The sequence below is a fragment of the Tachypleus tridentatus genome, chromosome 8 (assembly GCF_004210375.1).
Source record: "Tachypleus tridentatus isolate NWPU-2018 chromosome 8, ASM421037v1, whole genome shotgun sequence".
Lineage (NCBI taxonomy): Eukaryota > Metazoa > Arthropoda > Merostomata > Xiphosura > Limulidae > Tachypleus > Tachypleus tridentatus.
In genome coordinates this window covers 141,536,583-141,562,049 of record NC_134832.1, presented here as the reverse complement: position 1 = coordinate 141,562,049, position 25,467 = coordinate 141,536,583, and the positions used below count along the sequence as shown (strand labels likewise).

General features: G+C 32.9%; 1 protein-coding gene across 6 annotated transcripts in view; it reads left to right on the top strand.

Annotated features, from left to right (window-relative positions):
- The window catches only part of LOC143223628 (glutamate receptor ionotropic, kainate 2-like), a 97,095-nt gene extending 71,895 nt beyond the window's left edge, over positions 1–25,200 (top strand). For 5 of the 6 annotated variants that reach the window (XM_076451817.1, XM_076451818.1, XM_076451820.1 and 2 more), the window contains 8 exons: positions 2,133–2,237; positions 3,373–3,486; positions 9,813–10,013; positions 10,583–10,944; positions 11,489–11,687; positions 13,702–13,927; positions 15,318–15,583; positions 24,252–25,200. In XM_076451817.1, the coding sequence (XP_076307932.1) occupies positions 2,133–2,237; positions 3,373–3,486; positions 9,813–10,013; positions 10,583–10,944; positions 11,489–11,687; positions 13,702–13,927; positions 15,318–15,583; positions 24,252–24,413 (1,635 nt within the window). In that variant the 3' untranslated portion in view covers positions 24,414–25,200. The remainder of the gene's footprint in view (positions 1–2,132; positions 2,238–3,372; positions 3,487–9,812; positions 10,014–10,582; positions 10,945–11,488; positions 11,688–13,701; positions 13,928–15,317; positions 15,584–24,251) is intronic. The other variant, XM_076451819.1, reaches the window with a different exon arrangement.
- Positions 25,201–25,467: the final 267 nt, after the last annotated feature.

Genomic DNA, 25,467 nt, shown 5'->3' with positions numbered 1-25,467 from the left:
TGACTTTATATGTTTTTCCTGTTTTCCCTTGTGACGGTTCTAAATTGTCCTCTATTTATAGATTTACTATATTAATTTTTTTTAAAACTTGACAATAAGATGGATTTTAAAGTTGCGTGTTCTTACACGCGACCTGTTAACCACCCGATGGTGGATCCAACATAACCTAATGAATATTTAGAAGTTTTAACAATAAGTGTTTAATCTTTATACTTGGATAAATAGTTAGATGTACATAAAGACTTAACTCACATTTCAGTTCAATACAATACGTTCCTGGTTTCTAATCATAATAGCCTGTTTTCCTGTATATGGTAGAACTAATTTTTTGCTAGTAAGCTTTTAGATAGATTGTGCAAGAAAGTAATGACCATTGGAAAGGAGGCCCCGGCATGGCCAGGTGGTTAAGGCACTCGACTCGTAATCTGAGGGTCGCGGGTTCAAATCCTCGTCGCACCAAATATGCTCACCCTTTCAGCCGTAGGGACGTTATGATGTACCGGTCATTCCCACTATTCGTTGGTAAAAGAGTAGCCCAAGAGTTGATGGTGGGTGATGATGACTAGCTGCCTTCCCTCTAGTCTTACACTGCTAAATAAGGGACGGCTGGCACAGATAGTTCTCGTACAGCCTTGGGCAAAATTCAAACCAAACCAAACCACTGGAAAGGCATTTTTATTAAACTAAACATTTGCTGTGATCTTTGTCAAAAACGTCCAACATACTGAGTAATTTACGTGTCCGATGAATCAATACTTTCACTAGTCTAACATTCTCAAAGATAAAATACAAATCAGTGAAATTCTTCTTACGAAAAAGCTAACTTTGAAATTTGCCATCTTATAGTGAAAGAAAAATGGAAGTTGATGGTTTTATTGATGTTCAACAGTGAATTTAATATTAGGATGTTTACTGTTAAGATATCCTAAATATATATATATATATATATAGATATACGCAGTTTTCGTGGAAATAATAGAGGCACCATCTACGTGTCTTTTAATTGCATGCTGGTTTAAACCGTGAGGGACATTTATCTCGCAAACAATTTCCGTTGTGACACAAGAAGAAATCAGTGAGCGAATAACGTAATCTACACTAATAACATCATTCGTTTGGTTATAGTTATCATTGTCGAATAAACTTTTAGATTCTTTGTTGGAAGGATACAAAACTTCACTTCTTGTTAAAGATGTAACGATATAGCGACACGGTACAAGTATCGTATCGTGAAGCCGAGATAAGATTATATCGATACATCGTTCTATACTATGCGGTTCATGAATCTTCACGAAATTTGGCGAGCTTTCAGTAAACATTATAAGTGTTTTGTACAGAAAAAATCAGATTTTCTAAAAAGTATTATTGCTAAAAGTTAATGATTTAAGATGAGCATTGAATAACACATTGCATGTAAAGTAACACAACAAATTAACAATGATAAAATAGACAGATGTTAACTTTATTTTTTATTTTACATCTCTTGTCAGCTGCCATTGAATTGATCAAACCTGATAATTTGAAAATTCATTGTAAAATGTGGATTACTTAAATAACACAATGTTAGTAATATAGATAAAAATTACAGATTAGGCTGTCAAACTTTGACACAAACCGTTGGTGAAACTTCTGTATGAGACACACCCAATATATATGGTTTCATTTGACGATATATTAATATAAAATAACTCTGTATCAAATCTAGGATAGTATATTCCGTTATTAAAATTTAAATTTTTAGATATTTACAAAACTGAAAACTATAGTTAATAATGTAATCTTTTTTTTTTTTAATTATTGATTGAAACAACGTAACTAGAAACATCACTGGTTCCAGATTAGACGTACAAATGCCGGGCACTATCTGTCTAACATGAGGGCAGCTGTCCTGTTTTAAATGTGTTTTAATTTAAATTAAAAACCTTGTACAGGTAAGATACTGAGTATGAAGGAAAATCTGTTGATCATTAGGTTTAAACCTGGATTGACCGAGCAAAGCAATTTATTATTATTATATTATCAATAAGTGTTAGTGGTGTGATAAATTTAGATAACTTATAATGATGCATACATATAACTTATGTGATTCTCTATAATTATTCTCTGTTACAATGTTTCCTCTATGTTTTTAGATTACTGCTAGAGGGCTCACTGGAGAAATTAAGTTTGACAGATATGGATTTCGTTCGGATCTAAATCTCAAACTGATTGAACTTACTCATGAAGGACTCCAAGATGTAGGAACGCATTAAATATTTATTGGTCCTGTTTTATTATACTGCAAACTTATTAATTTCTATCTAGAATAAATATAGTTTTAATTTAATGGTCCCTCAAAAAATTCATTAAAGGTAAGTGAATAACATTACTTGATTACGGGAACGTGCAATTTTAACAGAAGTGAAATTATACACATTACAACAAGTAAATGTCTCTTATGTTACAGTAATACTTAAAACTTTCTTTGAGGTTGCCTGCGTGATATAGTGCTATATATCTAATCATCTCTCCTGTTGTCATAATAGATTCAAATGAGGAAATCAGCGCTGTGTAAACTTTGATAGTTCGATAGGTTTCTTAATATCTGAAGAAAAATATATAAGAATGCATACAAAGGCATTGGCACACATTTGTACGATACACTTGTACAAAATTCGTTGAATAATAACTGGCTTTCGTGCTATATTCAATTTTCACTGATACTTTTATAACAAATCAGGACGAGAAAATCGACTGCTATGTAAAATTCAGTAGTTTGAAAGGATAATTAAATTTATCTAAAAAATAGTTATTACGTCACACATTCAGCATATTTTGAACTTTGTGTATATTCTTATGTAAACATAATTTTTTCTTGATTAACTACAATATTATACAAAAGCTAAGCCTTATTCGGTCTTTCATAATTAATACCTTATATGGTATCCTTTTGTTATCAACAGTATGAACTTAAGAATAGTTCCTTGAACAGTATGTACGCTGTACTAAATACAAAAGCATCAACACACGCAAGTATGATCAATTTGTACACTTTTACTTGAAGAATAAATGGATTTCGTATTTTCACGCATCACTTTTGCTTATCAGTTTCTAAGGCTTTACGTTTTTCCTGCTTCTTTATCAAACACGTTATCAAAGTGAACTAATTGCCCACTGTGTGATCATTCTTTTGTTTCATAATTCTTTATTCGGTATTGAGACAATATTAACTATTTATTATCATTTTTCGTGATATACCAGACACAAACAGACGGGTCAAATAATGAGTAAAAGTACTGAGATGACGTTAAACTAAGCGAAGTGCTTGTATGTGGTAGCAGCTAATGTCTTTATGTTTGGAACATATCTACATATCTTGCTCTCTCTATTCAGGCAGGAGATTGGAGTGTAAAAGCTGGAATAAAAATTACGGGAAATACAACTAAAGCTATCGAGGAGGTTAAAGCTTCTCTGAAAAACAAAACCTTAATTGTAACAACATTGTTGGTAAGCTAATGTTTTAAACAAAAATTCATTTATTATGGCAACATTGTTGGTTAGTAAGATTTTATTTAAATAAAAATACATTGATTATGACAGCATTGTTGGTTAGTAAGATTTTATTTAAATAAAAATACATTGATTATGACAGCATTGTTGGTTAGTAAGATTTTATTTAAATAAAAATATATTGATTATGACAACATTGTTGATTGGTAAAATTTTATTTACATAAAAATACATTGATTATGAGAGCATTGTTGGTTAGTAAGATTTTATTTAAATAAAAATACATTGATTATGACAGCATTGTTGGTTAGTAAGATTTTATTTAAATAAAAATATATTGATTATGACAACATTGTTGGTTAATAAGATTTTATTTAAATAAAAATACATTGATTATGACAGCATTGTTGGTTAGTAAGATTTTATTTAAATAAAAATACATTGATTATGACAGCATTGTTGGTTAGTAAGATTTTATTTAAATAAAAATACATTGATTATGACAACATTGTTGGTTAGTAAGATTTTATTTAAATAAAAATACATTGATTATGACAGCATTGTTGGTTAGTAAGATTTTATTTAAATAAAAATATATTGATTATGACAGCATTGTTGGTTAGTAAAATTTTATTTAAATAAAATACATTGATTATGACAGCATTGTTGGTTAGTAAGATTTTATTTAGATAAAAATATATTGATTATGAGAGCATTGTTGGTTAGTAAGATTTTATTTAAATAAAAATACATTGATTATGGCATCATTGTTGGTTGGTAGGTTCTTATTTACAGAAAAATACATTGATCATGAAAGCATTATTGGTTAGTAAGATTTTATTTAAATAAAAATGCATTGATTATGACAGCATTGTTGGTTAATAAGTTTTTATTTAAATAAAAATACATTGATTTTGACAGCATTGTTGGTTAGTAAGGTTTTATTTAAATAAAAATACATTGATTTTGACAGCATTGTTGGTCATAAGCTTTAATTAAATAAAAATACCTTGATTGTGAAGCATTGTTGGTTGCTGAGTTTTTAGTTAAATAAAAATACATTGATTATGGCAGCATTGTTGGTTAGTACGATTTTACTTAATTCAAAATACATTGATTTTGACAGCATTGTTGGTTAGTAAGATTTTATTTAGATAAAAATACATTGATTATGACAGCATTGTTGGTTAGTAAGATTTTATTTAAATAAAAATACATTGATTATGGCAACATTGTTGGTTGGTAAGATTTTATATAAATAAAAATACATTGATTATGGCATCATTGTTGGTTGGCAGGTTCTTATTTACAGAAAAATACAATAATTATTATAACAGCATTGTTGGTTGCTAAGATTTTATTTAAATAAAAATACATTGATTATGACAGCATTGTTGGTTAGTAAGATTTTATTTAAATAAAAATATATTGATTATGACAACATTGTTGGTTAGTAAGATTTTATTTAAATAAAAATACATTGATTATGACAGCATTGTTGGTTAGTAAGATTTTATTTAAATAAAAATACATTGATTATGACAGCATTGTTGGTTAGTAAGATTTTATTTAAATCAAAATATATTGATTATGGCATCATTGTTGGTTGGCACGTTCTTATTTACAGAAAAATATATTGATTTTGAAAGCATTATTGGTTAGTAAGATTTTATTTAAATAAAAATACATTGATTATGACAACACTGTTAGTTGGTAAGATTTTATTTAAATAAAAATACATTGATTATGACAACATTGTTAGTTGGTAAGATTTTATTTAAATAAAAATACATTGATTATGACAGCATTGTTGGTTGGTAAGATTTTATTTAAATAAAAATACATTGATTTTGACAGCATTGTTGGTTATAAGCTTTAATTAAATAAAAATACATTGATTATGACAGATTTGTTGGTTGCTAAGTTTTTATTTAAATAAAAATACATTGATTATGACAGCATTGTTGGCTAGTAAGATTTTATTTAAATAAAAATACATTGATTATGGCATCATTGTTGGTTTGCAGGTTCTTATTTACAGAAAAATACAATAATTATGACAGCATTATTGTTTGATAAGTTTTATTTAAAGGAAAATGCATCGATTATGTATGTTATTGTTTTTAAAAAATACATTTAATGTCACAATTGCTTGTAAACTCTTATTTAAAGAAAAAGTACATTGATTAATACACTATATCTATCGCCCCTGCTAGTACAGTGGTATGTCTCCAAATTTACAACGCTAAAATCAGGGGTTCGATTCCCCTCGGTGGGCTCAGCAGATAGTCTGATGTGGCTTTTCTGTAAGTAAACACACACACACACCTCATCTATAAAACTATATCAATTGTGAGAGCATTGTTGGTAAGATTTTAAGGGGATTGAGTGGACTACAGAGGGTGTTACGTTTCAAGTAAAAGTAAAACGTATTCTGTATTAACCTAACAAATAAAATATTACCAAAGTAAATCATTATTTTTATAATGATTAGCAATGAAAATTCAGAGCTGAGAGGCTGATTGTACTGTACTTTTCTTGCACAAAATAGTAGAAAAGTTATGCTCAGGCAATTTCAGAAACTAATCACATTGCAACTTTTCTGAGCCTTCTTCAACCATTTTCATTGAGAAAACTAGCTAAAACCGGGGAGAAAACGGTTTTATAGAGCCTGGAAGTCAGATTTTGTATTGTCCAATATGTGTGACTTTTATGAAATTTTGAATGAAGGTTTAACCTTCACTTCCTCATAGCCTGAAAACTTTTACGAATTCGCTAACGCTAGCGAGCAATTCACATTTCCAGATGTCCCAAGGAGTTCAAATCTCTATTTATAATTTATAAAGAGAGAGAAAATAGGAGAAAACCTTGCTTGGGAATTGACTCTCACATCAGGTTTCCCTGATTTGTGGACTAGGGTTAAAGAAAGATACTTTGATTGTTGGTAATTTGTTCTCTTAAGAAAAATAGACTTACAATAGAGATATTTTGTAATTTTCTGATGTAAAAATATATCGTAGTCAGGGCACTGATATTTGTAAGTTGAGTTACTGTTTTTAATAGGCCTAAAATTTGTAATAACATTAACTTTAACCACATTGATAAAACCACATTTTTACAGCGTCTTCTTACTTTGTGCATTACAGAATTAAGGGGAATGTAAAAACACAGTTGCAACTAATGTAATTTTGTATTATAATTCTTACACCCATTAGTTTCTAATGCTTTGCTAGCTTTCGACGTTCGAACCTTATATTTTTGAATTAGTACTTATTTGTAAGATATAGTTGTTAAAGAAAATTGTTTTTTTTCTTTTCTCTCTTTTTAATTTTAATCATAACTTTGATTTCGGTAGTCTTCGAATAGGAATATTTCGTGACTTTAGAAAACAAATTATATTTTCGACAATAAACCTTAATACGTAAAATATCAAACGCAGAAATAGCATCGATTAGAATTTCGTTTATAAACCAATCGAAGTCTGGTAGTGCTGTTAATCACGGTTAGTACTTTAGTGAAACACTCCTGAGAAAGCTGTAAAGCGACACGTAGTGTTAATTACGTAAACAATAGCACCAAGTTTTAGTGTTATAAGGTAGTTTGAGCAAACCGCTAAAGGTGAGAGTGAAAGTTTGAAATAAAGCAAAAGAAACAACAATTAGCCCAACCACATGCAAGCCTAGATATTTCAAAATAACATTGTAAAGAAATGACATACTCGATACAAAATAAATAAAAAAGGACTTATTTGTTTTAAAAGTTCACGCAAAGCTACTCAAAGGCTATTCGCGCTAGCCTTCCCTAATTTAGAAGTGATAAACTAGAAATAAGGCAGCTATTCAAAACCACCGTCCGTCAATTCTTGGGCTACTCTTACCAACAAATAGTAGGGGGGGGGGGTAAAGGAAATCCATATCGGTCTATCTGCTGTCTCCACCAAAGGAATCAAACCCCTGATTTTGACTTTGTAAATCCTTAGACTTACCGTTCTCTCAGCAGGAGACAAAAATAATGGGATTGACTGTACTATGTAACACCGCCGCGACTGAAAGGATGAACATGTTCATGGATAGAATTCGATCCTGCAACCCTAAGATTGCGAGTTTAGTGACCTAACCACCAGGCTGTGCTACGCCTAGAGAATGATTGGGTTACCAAATTATTAATGGTTCCAGTGGAAGAATTTTATTTCTATTCCCATTCACATTATACTTAGAAAAAAATTAAAATATGTATAACACACTAACTTGTTTGTTCTGAATTTTGCACAAAGCTACACGAGGGCTATCTACACTAGCCGTCCCTAATTTAGCAATGTAAGACTAAAGGAAAGGCAGCTAGTCATCACCACCCACCGCCAACTCTTGGACTACTCTTTTAGCAATAAATAGTGGGATTGACCATCAAATTATAATGCCCCCACGGCTGAAAGGGCGAGCATGTTTGGTGTGAAGGGGATTCGAACCCGTGATCCTCAGATTACGAGTCGAGTGCCTTCACCACCTGGCCATGCCGAGCCCTAAAGGATGAAAGAAACATGTCAGTTGAAAAGAACATGAATTTCAAAAATTATTAATACAAATCTTGAAATGAAAGGCTGACTGGGATGTGAAATGGTGGCTGGTGTAAAGCAGTGGTTTGTATATGTAGCGCGAATTGACTGTGGCTACCATATTTGAAGCCTTGGCCGTTGAGGCATGTGAGAAAGGCAAGACTACTGCAGTTTTTATAAAGATGGTTAACTAAGTAGGCTTATAAAAACGTTTACGTGATGGAAAACTAGGACTAGATTGTGCTGACCCGAAGCTACGGCTTAGATTTGAATCTGATTTATTTTTTAGTCCATGTCAGAGTAGCTGATATTAATGACGATTGGTCACACTATCTGAGAACATAAATACGCCAGTGGATTTTGGAAAATAACCTGACTTTAAAACTGCTTCCCCATCTTGGAATCGGATAATAAATCTTGCGCAGTGTGAGGGAAGTAATGGGTTATTAAGTTAGGATATTACTAAGTTTGTACGAGAGATACGAAAAGTTGGTATATTCTAACGGGTTCCATTTAAGCGGGTTGAAAAAGATAAATTCGTTGTTAATGACTTGATTATGGATTGTTTAAAACTCATTCTAGTTAGCAGTGTAACGCTCTTATAAATTGAATTACAGCATATTGGCTTTTACAGAGTACTTGAGGATATTATATATTACTTTCTTTTACACTGATAACAAAGGTTGCGCTAATAAAGTGTTTAATTAAAAAACTTTTCCTACTGTTGATGTATGAGATTCGATTGGTATTTATCAATAACTTCTGATCAAAGCAGGCTATCTATACAGAAAAAAATGAATAAAAGTTAACCTAGTAAGTAACATGCCGATCTATTGTTGTTTTTTTAAATTAAGCACAAAGATACACAATGGGCTATCTTTGCTCTGCCCACCACGGGTATCAAAACCCGGTTTTTGGCGTTGTAAGTCCGCGGGCATACCGCTGAGCCACTGTGGGGCTATGCCGATCTAACTAGGAGTGATCAGTATCGTAAAATAAAACGTAAAGTGGTTAGAATTCTTTAAACCTTCTGTTGGGTATTCTCGCTATTGGTGACATTTTCAGCCGTAATCCCAACATCGTTTCAAGCATTGGACCAGTTTAATAAAGTTATTTTAACGTCCATAAAGTAACTTAAAAATGCAAAATAACTTTCGCATTCAAAAATATGTGTGCCTAATTAATTAAAACTAATCGAAATAAATGCATATATTAACATGTTAATCGATGCTGCTATTGAAGCTAACAATTTTAGTTGACCGACAGCAGTCATAACAGCCGTTCTGAGGTACATTTCTATTTCAAATGGGTTTCTCATCATCAGGAATCATGAAGGCTTTTGTTTTCTTGTTTTTTTTAAACACTATCGCTTATTTCTCTGTGTCTTGAAACGTGTAACACCAGGGGCATAAACTACATAATCCTTCCTAATACCATTAAACAATTTCATCCCAACTGACGAGTTCTGGCACTACAAGGAATGTCTCTTGGACAGTGATAAGATACGAAGAAATAAATCAGTTTGTTCACGTTACGTGAACTGAACTTCGCGTTATTTTTGTCAAATAATTCAAGAGAATCTGCTCAACAATAGAACACGTTACAACAATACATTGAATGTAACTGATTATAATTGATAGCCTGCTACAATTATAATAAAGATTTGTGTTTAAATAGTCATTTTTTCTAATGGGCTTTACTGTACTGAGTACAAAATATTAATCTTATTCACAGACTTATATATTTAAATTTGTAATATGCTTTCTTCCAGAACCCTCCTTACATAGCACTGAAGGAAGGTGCTAATTTGAGGGGGAACAGTCGGTATGAGGGATACTGCGTGGATCTCATTGAAGAAATTTCTAAAGTTCTTGGATTTAAATACAAGTTTAGAGAAGTAGCCGATCACACATACGGGAAGAGAAATGAGTGGGGAGAATGGAACGGCATGATTCGTGAGTTGATAGAAGGGGTTTGTATTCACGCATCGTTCTGTCCTGTACAACAACTTAATATGTTAATGATTGTATTAATATGCTTAAATCATTCTAGAATCAAATGTTCTCCTAAACCATAAACTAGCAATATTAGTGTATAAAAGTGATTAAAGGTTTTGTGTTTTGTTCAGTGGGTGTCAATGAACGCACTTGTGTAAAAACATTTGTAACGAAGCTTCATCAAGATGGTGAATCTTCCAAGAATCCTTTAAGTACCCTTCTATATCTGATTTATTAATATTGCAACTAGAAATAAGATTTAAAATATTTTTTGCATATTTTAGTCAGTGTAAAAAATGTTCGTAATTTCAACTACCAAGTTTTATCTTTTTGTCTTTCTCTCTGTTTTTGAGTAGTGTACTTAAAACATGCATATTATCAAATATATCAGATATCTGTGTTTTATTAATATGAAGTACAAACGGAAAATTTAACTGAAATAAGTTTTAAAAAACTTTCAGTGTGAACAAATTTCGTAATATTTTGAAAGTGATTGAATTTTGACTTATTTTCAATTTTTATTATTATTTTCTTACATTTCTAGAAAGCTGATTTAGCAGTAGTAGATTTGACTATAACGTACGAGCGAGAAGACGCTGTCGATTTCACGATGCCGTTCATGAACTTGGGGATAAGTATTCTTTTCAAAAAACCCTCCAGGAAAATCCCTAAGCTGTTTTCTTTTTTATCTCCACTGTCCCTGGAAGTGTGGGTGTACATGGTAACAGCTTTTCTCGGAGTGAGTCTCTTTCTCTTCATTGTGGCTAGATTCAGTCCTTATGAATGGACAAACCCTCATCCCTGTGACCCACATCCTGATACCCTGGAGAATCAGTTCACCCTCCTCAACACCTTGTGGTTCACTGGTGGCTCCCTCTTGCAACAAGGGTGTGAAGTCACGCCAAGGTGAGAAACTAGAACAGCGCGTTTCCTTGTAATATAACTGGTATTTAAAAAGAAGTCACATGTTAATAGTTAGGCATTTTTAAATATATCAATCAAATATCAAACTACTAATTTTTCTTTATTATTTTGTTCTACAATTACTTCTTGTTATTAAAAACGTGTAACTGGTTTTAATTAACAACGGTAGAAGTCTGATACTTACTTTATTTAGCAACTCACTGTGGTAAACCTAACACAAATTACAGTTGAGAGATATAAACAAACGTGTTTTTCAGATTATGTTTTATTGTGATTATCAACTAACGATTTTTTTACTCTCAGGTTTTATTGAAAATAATGAACAAGCAAGGTTAATATTATATCAACAAACGATTTTCTTTCAAGCCTACAGCGACTATCTGTTTAGTTATGGAAAACAATTTCGATTCACGAATTCACTTAACAGTTTTAAATTCTAATTTTAAACATTTAGTCTTAACTGTTTTGTTTTTGTTAACCATGGTGAAAAACAAGTTAATTAATTACAACAAGTTCTAATACTTAGGGCTGTCTCAACAAGAGTCGTATCTGGAATCTGGTGGTTCTTCACCCTTATCATGGTATCCTCGTACACAGCCAACCTTGCAGCTTTCTTAACCGTGCAACGGATGTCTTCGCCGATAGAGAGCGCTGATGACCTAGCTAAACAAACATCCATTCAGTATGGTTGTCTTCGGTCAGGATCCACGCAAGCTTTTTTTAAGGTAAATGACCAATCTAATACCCTAAATGAAATTTATTAAAATACTGGATTTTTTTTTCACTTATGCACTGGTTAGTTTTATAGACCGAACGTTCAATTCTTCGGCAGTTTTTTCTTTACATTTTTAAATATACTTATTTTCCCCCAATGTGCAAGAGAATTGAATAGAAAACTCAGGTACAACTTGAAATAACGCTATAAGTGGTTTAAGTAAACCTAAACGTAACTTAAAAAGTATTGTTATCGGTGGGGAAGAGAAATGCTCGAAACTTATTTTCTTTCGTGATATTACTTAGTTTTACAAATTATGCTACTTTGTTTTTGTTTTGAATTTCACACAAAGCTACTCGAGGGCTATCTGCGCTAACCGTCCCCAATTTAGCAGTTTGAGACTAGAGGGAAAGCAGCTAGTCATCACCACCAACCGCCAACTCTTGGGCTACTCTTTTACCAAGGAATAGTGGAATTGAACATCATATTATACGCCCCAGGGGCTGAAAGGGCGAGCATGTTTGAAGCGACCGGAATTCAAATCCGCGACCCTCAGATTACAAATCGAACGCCTTAACGCACCTAGCCATGCCGAGCCACTACCAAGTGATTACAACGCTAAAATCAGGTTTAGATACTTGATGTGGGTATATAACAGATAGTCCATTGTGTAGATTTACGCTTAACATCAAACAAACAAAAGCTAGAAATTATCATAATTAATTATACAAGATATCAGATGATGGTGTTTTCAATCTTTGTTTTTTTTTAATAAATCGAAGTACACATTAGATAAATCGCATTTCAAACTTTTAAGCAAATATATGAGATGCTTACTGTAAAAAAATCATGGATGAACAATGTTTCTGAAAGTTCAAACAACTCTACAGCATTAGGCTTAGGAAGTAGTTAAGATATATGTAGGTATTGCCTACAGTTTTAATGTTCATCTGTCCCAACTGGAGTCGTGATTTTATTCACTTCACGATGTTCTTTATTTGTTATTAATACAAATTGTCTAACCACAGGAACAAGATGTATAATTATCGATGTCTAATCAAAAGCAGCTATTAGCTAATGCACTTTTGTCTCCTTCAATGTAGTTAATTAATTGAAAAACTCAGCACCAGAAGTGAAAACTTTCGATTACTTTACACACTTTTACTAAATGACTGTTTACACTGAGCACTGATTTATGTTTTTAAAACGTACAGAATACATGGATTCGTGTTTTTCTACAACGATTCATGTTTTCCTGAACATACAGAATACAATGATTCATGCTTCTCTGAAACAAACAGAACACTAATTCGTGTTTTCCTAAGTATAAAAAACACGCTGTTTCGTGGTTTTTCTAAACCTGCAAAACACACTATTTCATGTTTCCTTGATATACAAAACACACCGATTCATGTTTCCTAAAGTCAAAATTCCAACATTAATTGGTCTTGAAACTTCCACGATAGTAATATCAAACTAAGCACATTTATACTTTCTACACGTTTTAGCCATTGTAATATATAAACCACACCCACGGCCATTGTATATATATATTAGGGGTGAATCCAGGATATTTGGTAAGAAAGATTATTCTTACGCCAGGACATCAAACATTTTTCAAAAGGTCTGTTGTTGTTGTTGTTATTTGGTGGTCCATCGAAATTAAAAGTAATATTATATAGAAGCAGTATTTTCTTAGCAGATAGCCCGATGTGGCTCTACTATAAGAAAAATACACACCCTTCTTGATTACGAGTTACAAGTCACTACTTAAAGATATAGAGATAAATTTATATTTTAGCGCAAAACTGAAATGTTATGTAAACTGTACTTGTTGTGGGTGTTCGAACGAAACTAGTGTTACCTCTTCTGAGAGTTACTTAATACCTTATATGTATGTTAGGACTATAAAGACATTATAACCTGTAAAACTTTTTAAAGTTTAGACAACCTTTCTAATTGCAACTTACTTGGACAAAGTTAAATTCACCAAAAAAGATTTAGCGTAAAATTGTAACAAACAGGATTCGAACATCCCTACGTTTAAACGAATGTGGAATTTCATGGAGTCCGCGCGACCCAGTGTGTTTGTGGATTCCAATCTAAAAGGTGTGGAGAGGGTGAAAAAGGGCAATTATGCTTTTCTGATGGAATCAACAAGCATTGAATACATTGTAGAAAGAAACTGTGAGCTCATGCAAATTGGTGGACTGCTAGATTCAAAAGGATATGGTATTGCCACACCATCTGGTGAGTGATTGTGTTTGTATATTTACATTTGGCTAAATATTGAAATTATAGATTAAAATTCTAATGTAAAAATGAAATATCATTATTATCTTTGGAAACATTATAAATTTTAAGCGTTTATATATACATATAAGTACTGATGGTAACGAATAGCTTCATTATTTCTGAATTACCTTATTTATCTCTAGATATTTGGAAAACTTAATGAAAAACAAACATAGTTTGTAGTTAAACAGTGCTTCAGTTCCAAAAATAATATATGCCAAGCTTCAGACACTGAACTACAACACGTAAAGAGAACGTAAAATTAGAACAGTTGTGTTGTATATTCAACTTTATATACGTTCAAAATCAATTTAAACTTGCAGGTATTGTTTTCTAAATAAAACTCGCATTAATGAAAGATGCGATGTTTTATGAAATCTATTTTGTAAGTTCTAAGCTAAAAAGATGTATTTATTCTGTGACTTTGCCGATTTGTTGACAAGTAGGTAGACAAGCTTGTGAAATTTTAAAATGTCCCTTCTTTACTCTTTACATGATGTACTTACAGCAGTTCGTGGAGTTTTACAAAATGTAGCAGTGTTAAATTTTTTATATAGAAAGAATTTATTATTTGTATTTTTGTGTCGATAATAAAAATAGGGGGACTGGTATGAATTGAATATACTTATCCATCAACAGTTACAGTGTCATAAACAGTCAGGTCGAAAGTTCTTGAAGTTTTTATTTTGTATGCATACATTAAAGTGAACTTTACCATAGCAACAGAATTTACAACCACTTGTGTATTTATGTAAATCCGCGAGAAAAAGTAGGTCGTAGTAATTGAATCAGTAAAGTAATAAAACATATGCTTATCGCACACGCATAAACCTAAAAGAAATACTTTTAACACCTTCGCGTATACGTAGCTCTTTATTTTTTTCACGAAAGAGTAAAAATAAAGTTTTTTAATTTGTTCTGTTTAACTCATAACGAAAACACTAAACTGGAATTCCGAAACTATGAAAATATCAAAAGTCTTTATCTGAAATGTGTTTTAACAACTAGGAATTTTTAATTATATCAGAGATTGACACTTAGTTTTATACAAACATTGTCTTTCAGTTTATTTGTATCGATTTATATTGCTAGAACCAGTGATGTTTCTAGAGCTTAATATCTGGAGAACGACAAGGGACCTCTTAACTCTTCAATAGTGGTTTAAGGATGGAGGTCCACGAAATTAGAGAAATTTCTATTATTTTTCCATTTATATTTGTGGTTCATATTTGACAGTTAATACTGTTTTTTCAATCATGGCTGTAAAATTAATATTTTTGTAAGCACTGTCTTCAAAAGTTTTCAGACACTGGCTAGAAGCTGTATTGTAATCCCTATCTTAAAGGTTCTCCCTATCGTACCTTGTTATCAAGTGCCATTTTGAAGCTCCAAGAAGGCGGCATCTTAGAAATTCTGAAACAAAAGTGGTGGAAAAATAAGGAGAAAAACTGTATCAAGGAAGAAGCAAGCCTTTCCGGTTCAGCTAGTGAGCTAGGGTTAGATAATGTAGGGGGCGTTTTTGTAGTTCTCTCCTCTGGATTGTGTATGGCGTGTTTAATTGTTGTTTTGGAATTCACCTGGAAATTACGAAAACTTCCCTCTGAAGAAAGGGTAAGTCCTGCATCGTTTATATTTACCTTTTACTTAACTCGCATGAAGTTGGGTTTGAGAGTTTGTTTGAAACCTCATCTTTGTGTAAAATACTTTTTATTTTCTCCCCTTCCCGTGGCTCAGCGATAGGTCTGTGGGCTTCCAATGCTAAAAATCGGATTTCGATAGACGTGGTAGGCACGGCACACGTAGCCCATTATGTAGCTTTTTGCTCACTTCCAAATAAACAAACGAAAACATAAATATTCAGTAGTTCAAGATTTCATTTCAAATGAATGCGTAATAAAACGTTTCATCTTAAAGAAAAATTACATTTCACGCCAACTTAGTTTAGATATAAGCTCACTATTTTACCACTTCGGGCTCATTGTCATCAAATCTGAAAGGAGCGTTAGTAACAAGCATTGAAACTTCCAACACGGACTTTGTCACCAATGTTTATTTGTGTCAATAACATATTGTGTTAATAACAATTATAATAGGCTGGACGTAATAGTTATCGTGCCGAACTGTGAATTTGAAACTCCATGGTTCGCATCTAGTTAACGACAAATCGCGCTCCAAACGTTTGTATCTTCTAAACACTTGAACTGCCCTACGGTTGAAGTCGTATTTTACGACGCGTATCACCGACTTTTTATTTGTTCGAGAATGAACACGTAGTATCGAAAAAATGTCTCGGCGGCAACATTTCGAAGCTGTTACAGCTCTGGCTTTAAGCAATCAGAAGCTGGCCTTGCCATTGGATCATACGTCCTATCTGGATGTAAACTTTAGAATACTGAACAGCAAGGAGGAACGCATTATAACTAAAATCTCACATGATCCAGAGTTTTTAATGCTATTTTATCCAAACAAGATATTTATCTTATAGGCATGATAAAAAGAAAAAACACACATAGGAGTCCAGTTGCATGGGGATATCTTTAAAGCGAGACTCAGAAAACAATTCTCCTCTCAAAAGTCTTTGTCCACTGCTCCATCATCATCCTTCGAATTTCAGTCTATCATTAATGGTATATTTGAATTGATAGAACCATGATTTTCTTCAGAATCTACTCTCAATGACGCAGCACACATCTATCCACTATCTCCACAGTGTCGCTACGCGCCGCTCAATGCAAGCGACGTCACGGTGTCACGCCACTCAAGTGTGTCCTATCTTCAAGTAACGATTAAATCTCACAAATCAATTTTAGTAAACCAAAGAGTTGGCGGTGGGCGTTTTTGATTCTCTCTAGTCTATCAGTTCCAAATAAAGGACGATTAGCGTGTGATTGATACATAGTTACACGAATATGCGAAACAAAACCAAGAGTAAAGAAACAGTGAATGATGTGTTTGTATTATTTCAAAAATGTATTCCTTAATGTTATTTTTTCCTTCCTTTACAGCCCCCCTAGTACAGCGGTATGTCTCCGGTTTTACAACGCTAAAATCAGGGGTTCGATTCCCCTCGGTGGGCTGAGCAGATAGTCCCTATGTGGCTTTGCTATAAGAAAAACACACACACCTTCCTTTTATAATTAACGTATCAAATAATAAGATTTATGAACGACCAATTAAGTGAAGATTCTAACTGTGTCTTGAAAAATTAGGAACCTACGATAAAATTATGTAAGAAAAGAGAAAATGAAAACGTGAAGACGCTGACTGGAAATAAAAATAATGCAAAAAAAGAAAGGAGTGTAAGAAGGGAAAAGGAAAAGTTGATAAACTAAATCAAAGAGAAAGAACATGGACCCTAAAACCCAGTCGTGATGACAGAAAAAATATGTGGAAAAAAACGTGACGCGGATGATAAAATAAGATCCTTTGTTATTACATAAAACAAGTTGTTTACGTATATTCCACGCTGTATTTGATGTTTTTATGGCATGATTTTTATTCTCTCCACCTTCAGAGCCTTTCGTCGACTGGTTATTAATTTTATGCAAAAAAACTTACCTTATAGCGTGATATTTCAAGCTACAACAACATGTGCTGAAGTAAATATTATTCTTAAAACACGCCTGTCGCTTCAAATATGCTCGCCCTTTCAGCCGTGGGGCGTTATAATGTGACAGTAATCCCACTATTCGTGGTAAAGAGTAGCCCAAGAGTTGGCGGTGGGTGGTGATGACTAGCTGCCTTCCCTCTAGTTTTACACTGTTAAATTAGGGGCAATTACCGCGGATACCTCTCATGTAGCTTTGCGCGAAATTCAAACCAAACAAATAAATCTTACATTCCAAATTATCACCAACATGCCACATTAGAAACGGCCGTTTCCACTAATGATTTAAAACATCAATGGACCGGAGTTATTCTATAAATGGGCATGTTGGAAATTGGAATGTAAGATTTATTTGTTTGTTTTGAATTTCGCGCAAAGCTACATGAGAGGTATTCGCGATAATTGCCCCTAATTTAACAGTGTAAGACTAGAGGGAAGGCAGCTAGTCATCATCACCCACCACCAACTCTTGGACTACTCTTTTACCAACGAATAGTGGGATTGACCGTAATATTATAATGCCCACACAGCTGAAATAGCCAGCATGTTTCGTGTGACAGGGATTGGAACCTGCGATCCTCGAATTACTTATTGAGTGTCTTAATCACCTGAGATGTTAAGAGAGATCTAAACAGAATGTTTCTACTTATTTCTTAGTCTTCGTGATAAAGCATAGCATAAAATTAAAAATAAGTGACTTACGACAACAAGAAGTAATAGCCAGGTTGTAATTGGATCTAAATCGGTCAAGAAATGGAGTTATGAGCTAAACGTTTGTAGTTGACAAAACAAACAGAGAGCCATTCTATGAGGCATTTTGCTGCTGCTAAAAATATTAAGAACTCATTTCCGTTTCACTTTTACAAACTACAAAACGTTCACAACATGTACCGGCGATACAGAGAAAGGAAGCTGTTTTGTGGTCTTATTGTTTCTTATTGATGAAACTTTACAATAGCTTCTCCAATAATTCATCCAAATATTTGTTTATTAATTAATTGTTATTGTTTTGTTACTAAGCGCAATGCTACACAAAGAGTTAACTATATTCTGCCAATCAGGAGCATCAAAACCCGGTTTCTAGCCGTATAAGCCCGCAATCATGCCGCTGTGCCAACGAGAGCTTATTAATTGATACAAAACTTTGTATACATTATTTTTACCTACCTTCAATAATTTGTCCATTAAACACAGTAATAAAACTTTTAAAATATCTGTTTGATTAGTGTGACTTAGATGCAAGTCTGAAGGCTTATAACGCAAAAAACCGGATTTTGATACCCGTGGTAGTCACATTAGAGATAGTTCATTTCGTAACTTTGTGTTTAATAGCACACTGGTTATGTGTTATTAAGGCTAAAACCACACAAGAATTACTTGTGATGTGCCAACTAAAGGTATCGAAACCCTATTTTTTCTAGAAAATCCCGACATCAAATAAAATTAGACCACAAAATATATCAAACCATTATTGTTTCCCTGAAAGAAAAAAGTAAATTTAACATAAACTGTTAATATATGATGACAGTTGACTTGTTTTGAATTAAACTTACTTATAACGGAATAAATCCTATGGGTGGTTTCTAGAATGAACTCACTTCGATGTAATGTTTAAAAGACCATAACCATGACAGTTTTTATCTGATTATTTTGATATTATTTAATAACCAACTTTAATCCTTTTGCATTTGACCCTTTGTTCTTTAAAAGATGTTTTAGGCTGAAATTTTCTTTACAATTATTATTTAGTTTCACAGTTGACTGCGTAATGTTTACTGACGAACTTGTTACTTGTATTTTAACAATCAATTTTTTTCTGTTCGTGTGTGGTTTTAAATAAGTATTATCCACAGTTGTGTAATTTTAACTGTGCATTTCCACTCTGAAACATATGCAAGCTTCTGTTATCATTTGTATTGGTATCATTGTAAATTATATTTTCAGTGTTTTCATTTTGATGTGTATATGTTAGAGAAAGGTAGTCTTCGTGCTACGATCTAGAAACATCGTACTAAGTAGCAAATGAGTACAATGAAACCTCGCTAATCCGAACATATTTAAAATTAATTAATTCGACCGGATTATAGTAGCATCCGAGCAACCGAACCAATCGTTTTGAACACAATGAATACTATTAATAGCATCCATCATCGGTCGATAAATGTGAGAGTTCAAACTATTAGGGGTTGACATGCAAGTGGTAAACAACATACAACTGTACGTGCTATAAAAAATAACACTTCATTATTTACGTTGTCATTTCATTATATTCACATAAAACTTCATTTTGGTCAAATTAATTTCGAACTTAATTAAAGAATACAAAATACATAGTTTTGATCAAATATGTAACAGATCACTTTCCAAAAAAGGATCTTATAACAATTTACTTTGAATTTTTGAGCCTCTAAGCAGCTTTAAGCAAATAATACATTACATCGTCATCTTCGCTTAAGTCACAGTTCTTTTCAAACTATGAGATGGCATCTTTAAAGTAAGATAGTGCTTCATTCAGACTAACAGGCCCAAGTAAGTGTTGGATCACTTTTTATGTCAGATTCTCTTTCACTACACTCTTCAAGAGACATGGCTATAATGTATTTGTCTGGCATCTCTTGGTTAGTCGGTTCTTTTGGGTGTTGAACCACTGATCGTCTGTAACAGCATAATTACTACTTGAAATTAAGATATGAATTCCATAAGCAACAGTGGCGCCGCCAGGATATTTTCGTTGGGAGAAGGGCTAAGGTAAACTGTGGAGGGGTTTCCCAAAATGCCATCAATATGAAGTATAGATGGTAAATTATAATAATGTAAATACCAAGGTACATTTCAGAAAGGTGTGCTATTTTGAACTGCCTTTTCAATGCAGTTTTCATTGGAAACTCATACTCTGATTAATAATTTATTATTACAAATTAGAAGTAATCTGTTTATGAAACTATGCGTATATGTAAAAGAGGAAACTCATCTAAATTCTACCGAAGGTAATACATAATAATAAAGAAAGTCAAGATTAGCTTAGATTGAACATTTAATATACCATTAAGAGTAAAGCTACAAATCAAAAGAAATATAACATAAAGACATAGTTTACATAGCAGAAACGAATTATCCCATGTGAAGTTAATACACTCTGAGGAAAAGTAAAGTCACTATCAGGCTAACTATCTTTCATCATGTTGTGTTTATAGTCAATATTACTTCAAAACAATGTGCCTGTTCTGGTGATTGGCAGCAAATTTTGGATGGCTGATACACAATGAAAAATGATCTCACAGAGGACACAACACCGGCTAAATGCTTCATAGTTTTGACCTATACACAATACACTTATACATGCATGCTATGTTTTACTTTTCAATAAAAGGTAAATGAAATTAATGGGTAAATATCTGTTAAACCTTTGGTTTATCAAGTAAAATCCCTGATGATCTGTTGTAACTTGAAATCAACGTGGTTGTCTAATATTCGTCAAAGCTCAAGATAGAATGGCATTACACAAGGAACGGCAATATGGCGCATGGGTTTCAGTATATTCAGTACGTTGCTACAGGACGCATGACACATACTTCCGTCTTAATGAAGACGTTGAGTTTTACAGATCTATGTCTCTTTGATGTTAATTGTTAAGTAACAATATTGGGGGGCTGAGGGAGGCTTGGCTCATTGGGGGGGGGGGCTCAAGCAATCTCATTAATGACTTCTGTCATCTCAGCAATTTCTCTCTGATGAGGCTTCTTCAATATTTTGACATGTTTGAAACAGTTTTCACAGTAACACTAGACCAGATGAAACTTACTACTTATAAACCTCTTTAATATTTAAACTTTTATCACGTAATATCACACATCCAAAGATACAGAGTTTTCTCTATGTTTGTATACTTTGAATGCCTTGCTTTTGTTTGTTCACCAGAACTTACTAACTTACTGGAATATTTATCCACTTTTTCTTTTTGCTATAAAGAACGTCAAGTGTGGTTGACTTACACATGAGAACATGTCTCTTTATTCTGAAATGCCTACTGATGGTATTAAGCCTTGACTTTTTGTGTAAACGAACATCACGTTTTATGATGCTGATAATTCTACGAGTCTTCGTTTTGGAATACTGTGACACAACACGACTGTAGCGTAAAATCATTCTGATGAACTTTCGATATCTGTTCGACTCGTGTACATTCCTACTGTGAAGGCCGTTCTTTTTTTTTTTGAAAAAAAAAAGTCATAAACCAGTGCCCACTAGTCAGTGCAGATGCTATTGGTCAGTAATTATGCTCTCGTTTTCTGCTCAGGTCGACCCCAACTTAACTCTCGTGGAATCATGTACCCATAGAAAATGTTTGTTATAAAAAATAGCTCTTCGGATTCGTAACGCAAGTATTTGAGATTATTGAATAAAGTTTTTATTGTGAAGAACTGTCGATACGAAAAATAATCCAAATTGTGAATAATCGGATTATCGATGTTCGGGCTAACAAGAGTTCACTGTAATGATATCAATACAACTTAGTAAACTATTTATTTATTGAAGTCAATCACTGATATATTCAGTTCAGTATTATTAATGAGTTAGAGACTAAAAGTTAGTGCGTCTATTTGTTAATAAGTTAGTCAGTCAGCGTTATTGACTATCAATCCCTTTGCGAAGAAATTCTGCTAGCATGTTTATAAGTTAGGTTTAAGTAACAACGATCTTGGAATTTTTGTTGGAGTGTTTGTTGTTTGCGAAGTTAAGGATACATGTGAGCGTGACCTATACTGTAACAAAATTTACTGAAGAGATTAATTAATTAATATCGTTACCTGTAGCATACTTGGCATTATTTTGCCAAGTAATTCGAAAGAACCAGTCCAGCTACGTTAACTGTAGATCAGTCACTAAAATGTAAAACCACTTTGTATTTTTAACAAGTTATCAGTTACTGCTCGATTCCTTTAATGCTGTTTTTATAATGCTGTCTAACGAATCAGTTATATCTAACCCAAAAAATTTGATACACCGTTATCTCACAGTAACTGAGAAATTCTAAACCTAGCGTTTTAATCAATCAGATCACTACATCTAACATGACACCTATTGGACAGCCTTGTAATACATAATTTATAAATCAAGAAATGATAATAAAACAATATTACTTTCCACTGCATAACAACTTTTTTTATTTACGTAACTATTGAAGTGGAACATTTTTTTAAATAAAAGGAAATACTCTGTCGTATAACTGAAAACTGTCAGATAAACAGTGTTATCTGCATTGTAAGACGTTTCACTAGGTTATTTTGGATTCGTCAAGATTCGGGCCTGGCATGGCCTAGCGCGTTAAGGCGTGCGCTTCGTAATCTGAGGATCGCGGGTTCGCGCCCGAGTCGCGCCAAACATGCTCGCCCTCCCATCCGTGGGGGCGTTATGATGTGACGGTCAATCCCACTTTTCGTTGGTAAAAGAGTAGCCCAAGAGTTGGCGGTGGGTGGTGATGACTAGCTGCCTTCCCTCTAGTCTTACACTGCTAAATTAGGGACGGCTAGCACAGATAGCCCTCGAGTAGCTTTGTGCGAAATTCCAAAACAAACAAACAAACAAATCGTCAAGATTCAAGAGTCTCAAATTTAAATAGTGAATTCGTAATCTAGGAAACAGTGAAAAACAAGTGAATGCTTACGTTTATGTTTGATTGGTTGACAAAGCAAAGAACCGCTTCTCCTAAAAATTTCGGCACTAATGCATAAAAATGAGCCCCTTGCAATAAATAGTTCATCAAGAAAAACAAAAATAAAACATAATATTATGTGGACTGGAATACTCTCAAAAGGGTTTAAATCAATACATAATCCCACAGTAAACGTATACATACTTGTTAATTTGGTCCGTAACACGTAATAGTGCCTAACTTCAGTTAAAATTCAACTTTAATGACAGTATTGTAGGTTCAAGAATGTTACTTTTCTATTATATTATTTTTGGTATCTTTTAGAGTTAGATACTTGAAGTTTACTTTCTTTAGATTAAGATATCTAAACTGGCTATTACGTTCTAAATTGTCTTTAGAAAACGCTATACAATCTATCAACTAGAAACTTAAGCAAAGATTAGAAAAGATACAACTTTGTGCCAGAATACCTGTTTACTTTATGTTGAATCTGCATAGTTAATAACACTTCTTTTACATTCTAGCAGTATTTATATTTTTATTAAATTTGAATACGTGACCGTGCTTCAACATATGCTTATAAGCATGAGTTTGTTTGTATATTTGTTATTAAGTACAAAGCTACACAATGAGCTGTGCTAACCAATGGTATCGAAACACGGTTTATAAAGTTATAAACCTTCAAATTTCTCGCTGAGTCACAAGGTAACTATAAACACAAAAGGGGGTACGTTCTTCAACACGGATAGGAATTTATGGGTTTCTTCAACGGGACACCTTTTATATTCTTAATAAAATTATGCATGTATAATTACATCATAAGTTTTTTACAAGAATGACTGCTGAGAAACTGGATGAGTTATTTTACAAATTATTACGTTTCCAATACACCACAAAGCCTTTACTTGAGTATTTTGAACGTACATAGGTATATATTTGTGTTTCATTTCTTATAGAAACCATTTGGCTTCAAAAATTATCTCAAATGTAGTTTTTTGTGTTGTATTCCGTTTCTACAGGAGCCGTTATGTGTGGAAATGTGTCGCGAAATGAAGTTTGCTATTATGTGCAGAGGAGACAGTAAACCAGTTAGGAAAGAATCTTTACCACCATCCAACAGCTTGTCACTGATCCAGTTCAGCAGCCTAGGAAACCTCAATTCGAAAGAAACGATCTCTTGACAACAAGAGTCAGGACCAGTAGTTCCTTTAGTAGACAGTGATGTCAGCTACTACCGCTATTCCCAATATGACGTCATCAGCGTAGTTTAGAATAGCCTTTCCGATTAATAAAATCATCTGATATTCCATCTGATGTGTAGTTTGGTGCATAATTTGTTAATTATTAGAAGTATCCTTTAAACATATGCATACTTAATGCATCGCTGGATTTTACTAAGATTCTGAGCGAAGTTTTTGGTCTATTAACAGATGTTATTGTAATATATAAACCAGTAGATAAGATGATAATGTTAAACATGTACAGTAGATGCCTCATAGGCGACCATTTCAACGAATTCCGAAATCGAATCAATTGTTCATTGTGTGTTTGTGACTCACTTGTACAATATCAATGATGCTATGCTGAGTTTCCTTTTTGTTTCATAGCTTACTCTGATATGATTAGAAAATTTAGGACTGTGTTACGTTTGTTCATCTTACTATTATTTCTGATTAATTATACCAAGACTGGATTTAACAGATTCAGAATATTTCATTGTGTTCAACACAGTTCCAGTAAGACTGTCGTAATGTTGTGTTGGTAAAATTTTGTGTGAAAATAAATATAAAAGTACTGATTCGTTCAATGATGAATTTGTAAAGCTCATTATTACTGTGTTTAACTGAAGTTTTAATATTATTGTTTTTTAGAAAACCTGAAGTTCCTATCTTTGATGTTGAAATGGAAATGTTAAAATGTTTAATGGTCTGTTTAGAATTATTTCATAAAAACACTTTGAGAATTGTGTTTCAGTGGCAGTGTCGTTTTGGATATGGTCATTTAATAGAGTTCAGTGTTTTCCGAATAATGGTCAATTAAGATCGAGATGATGAGAAAGGAAAACAAATGTGAACTTATTATTATTTCCTGTTCAAATACAAACTTTGTCATTTTATAAGCATTTAAATTAATAATATGACTGTGCATTTTCAATTAATAAAATAATATGGAGCTCAAGAGAATATAATTATCTGGAAGAGCTGGATGCGTCCATGGACTGCCAATTGGACAACA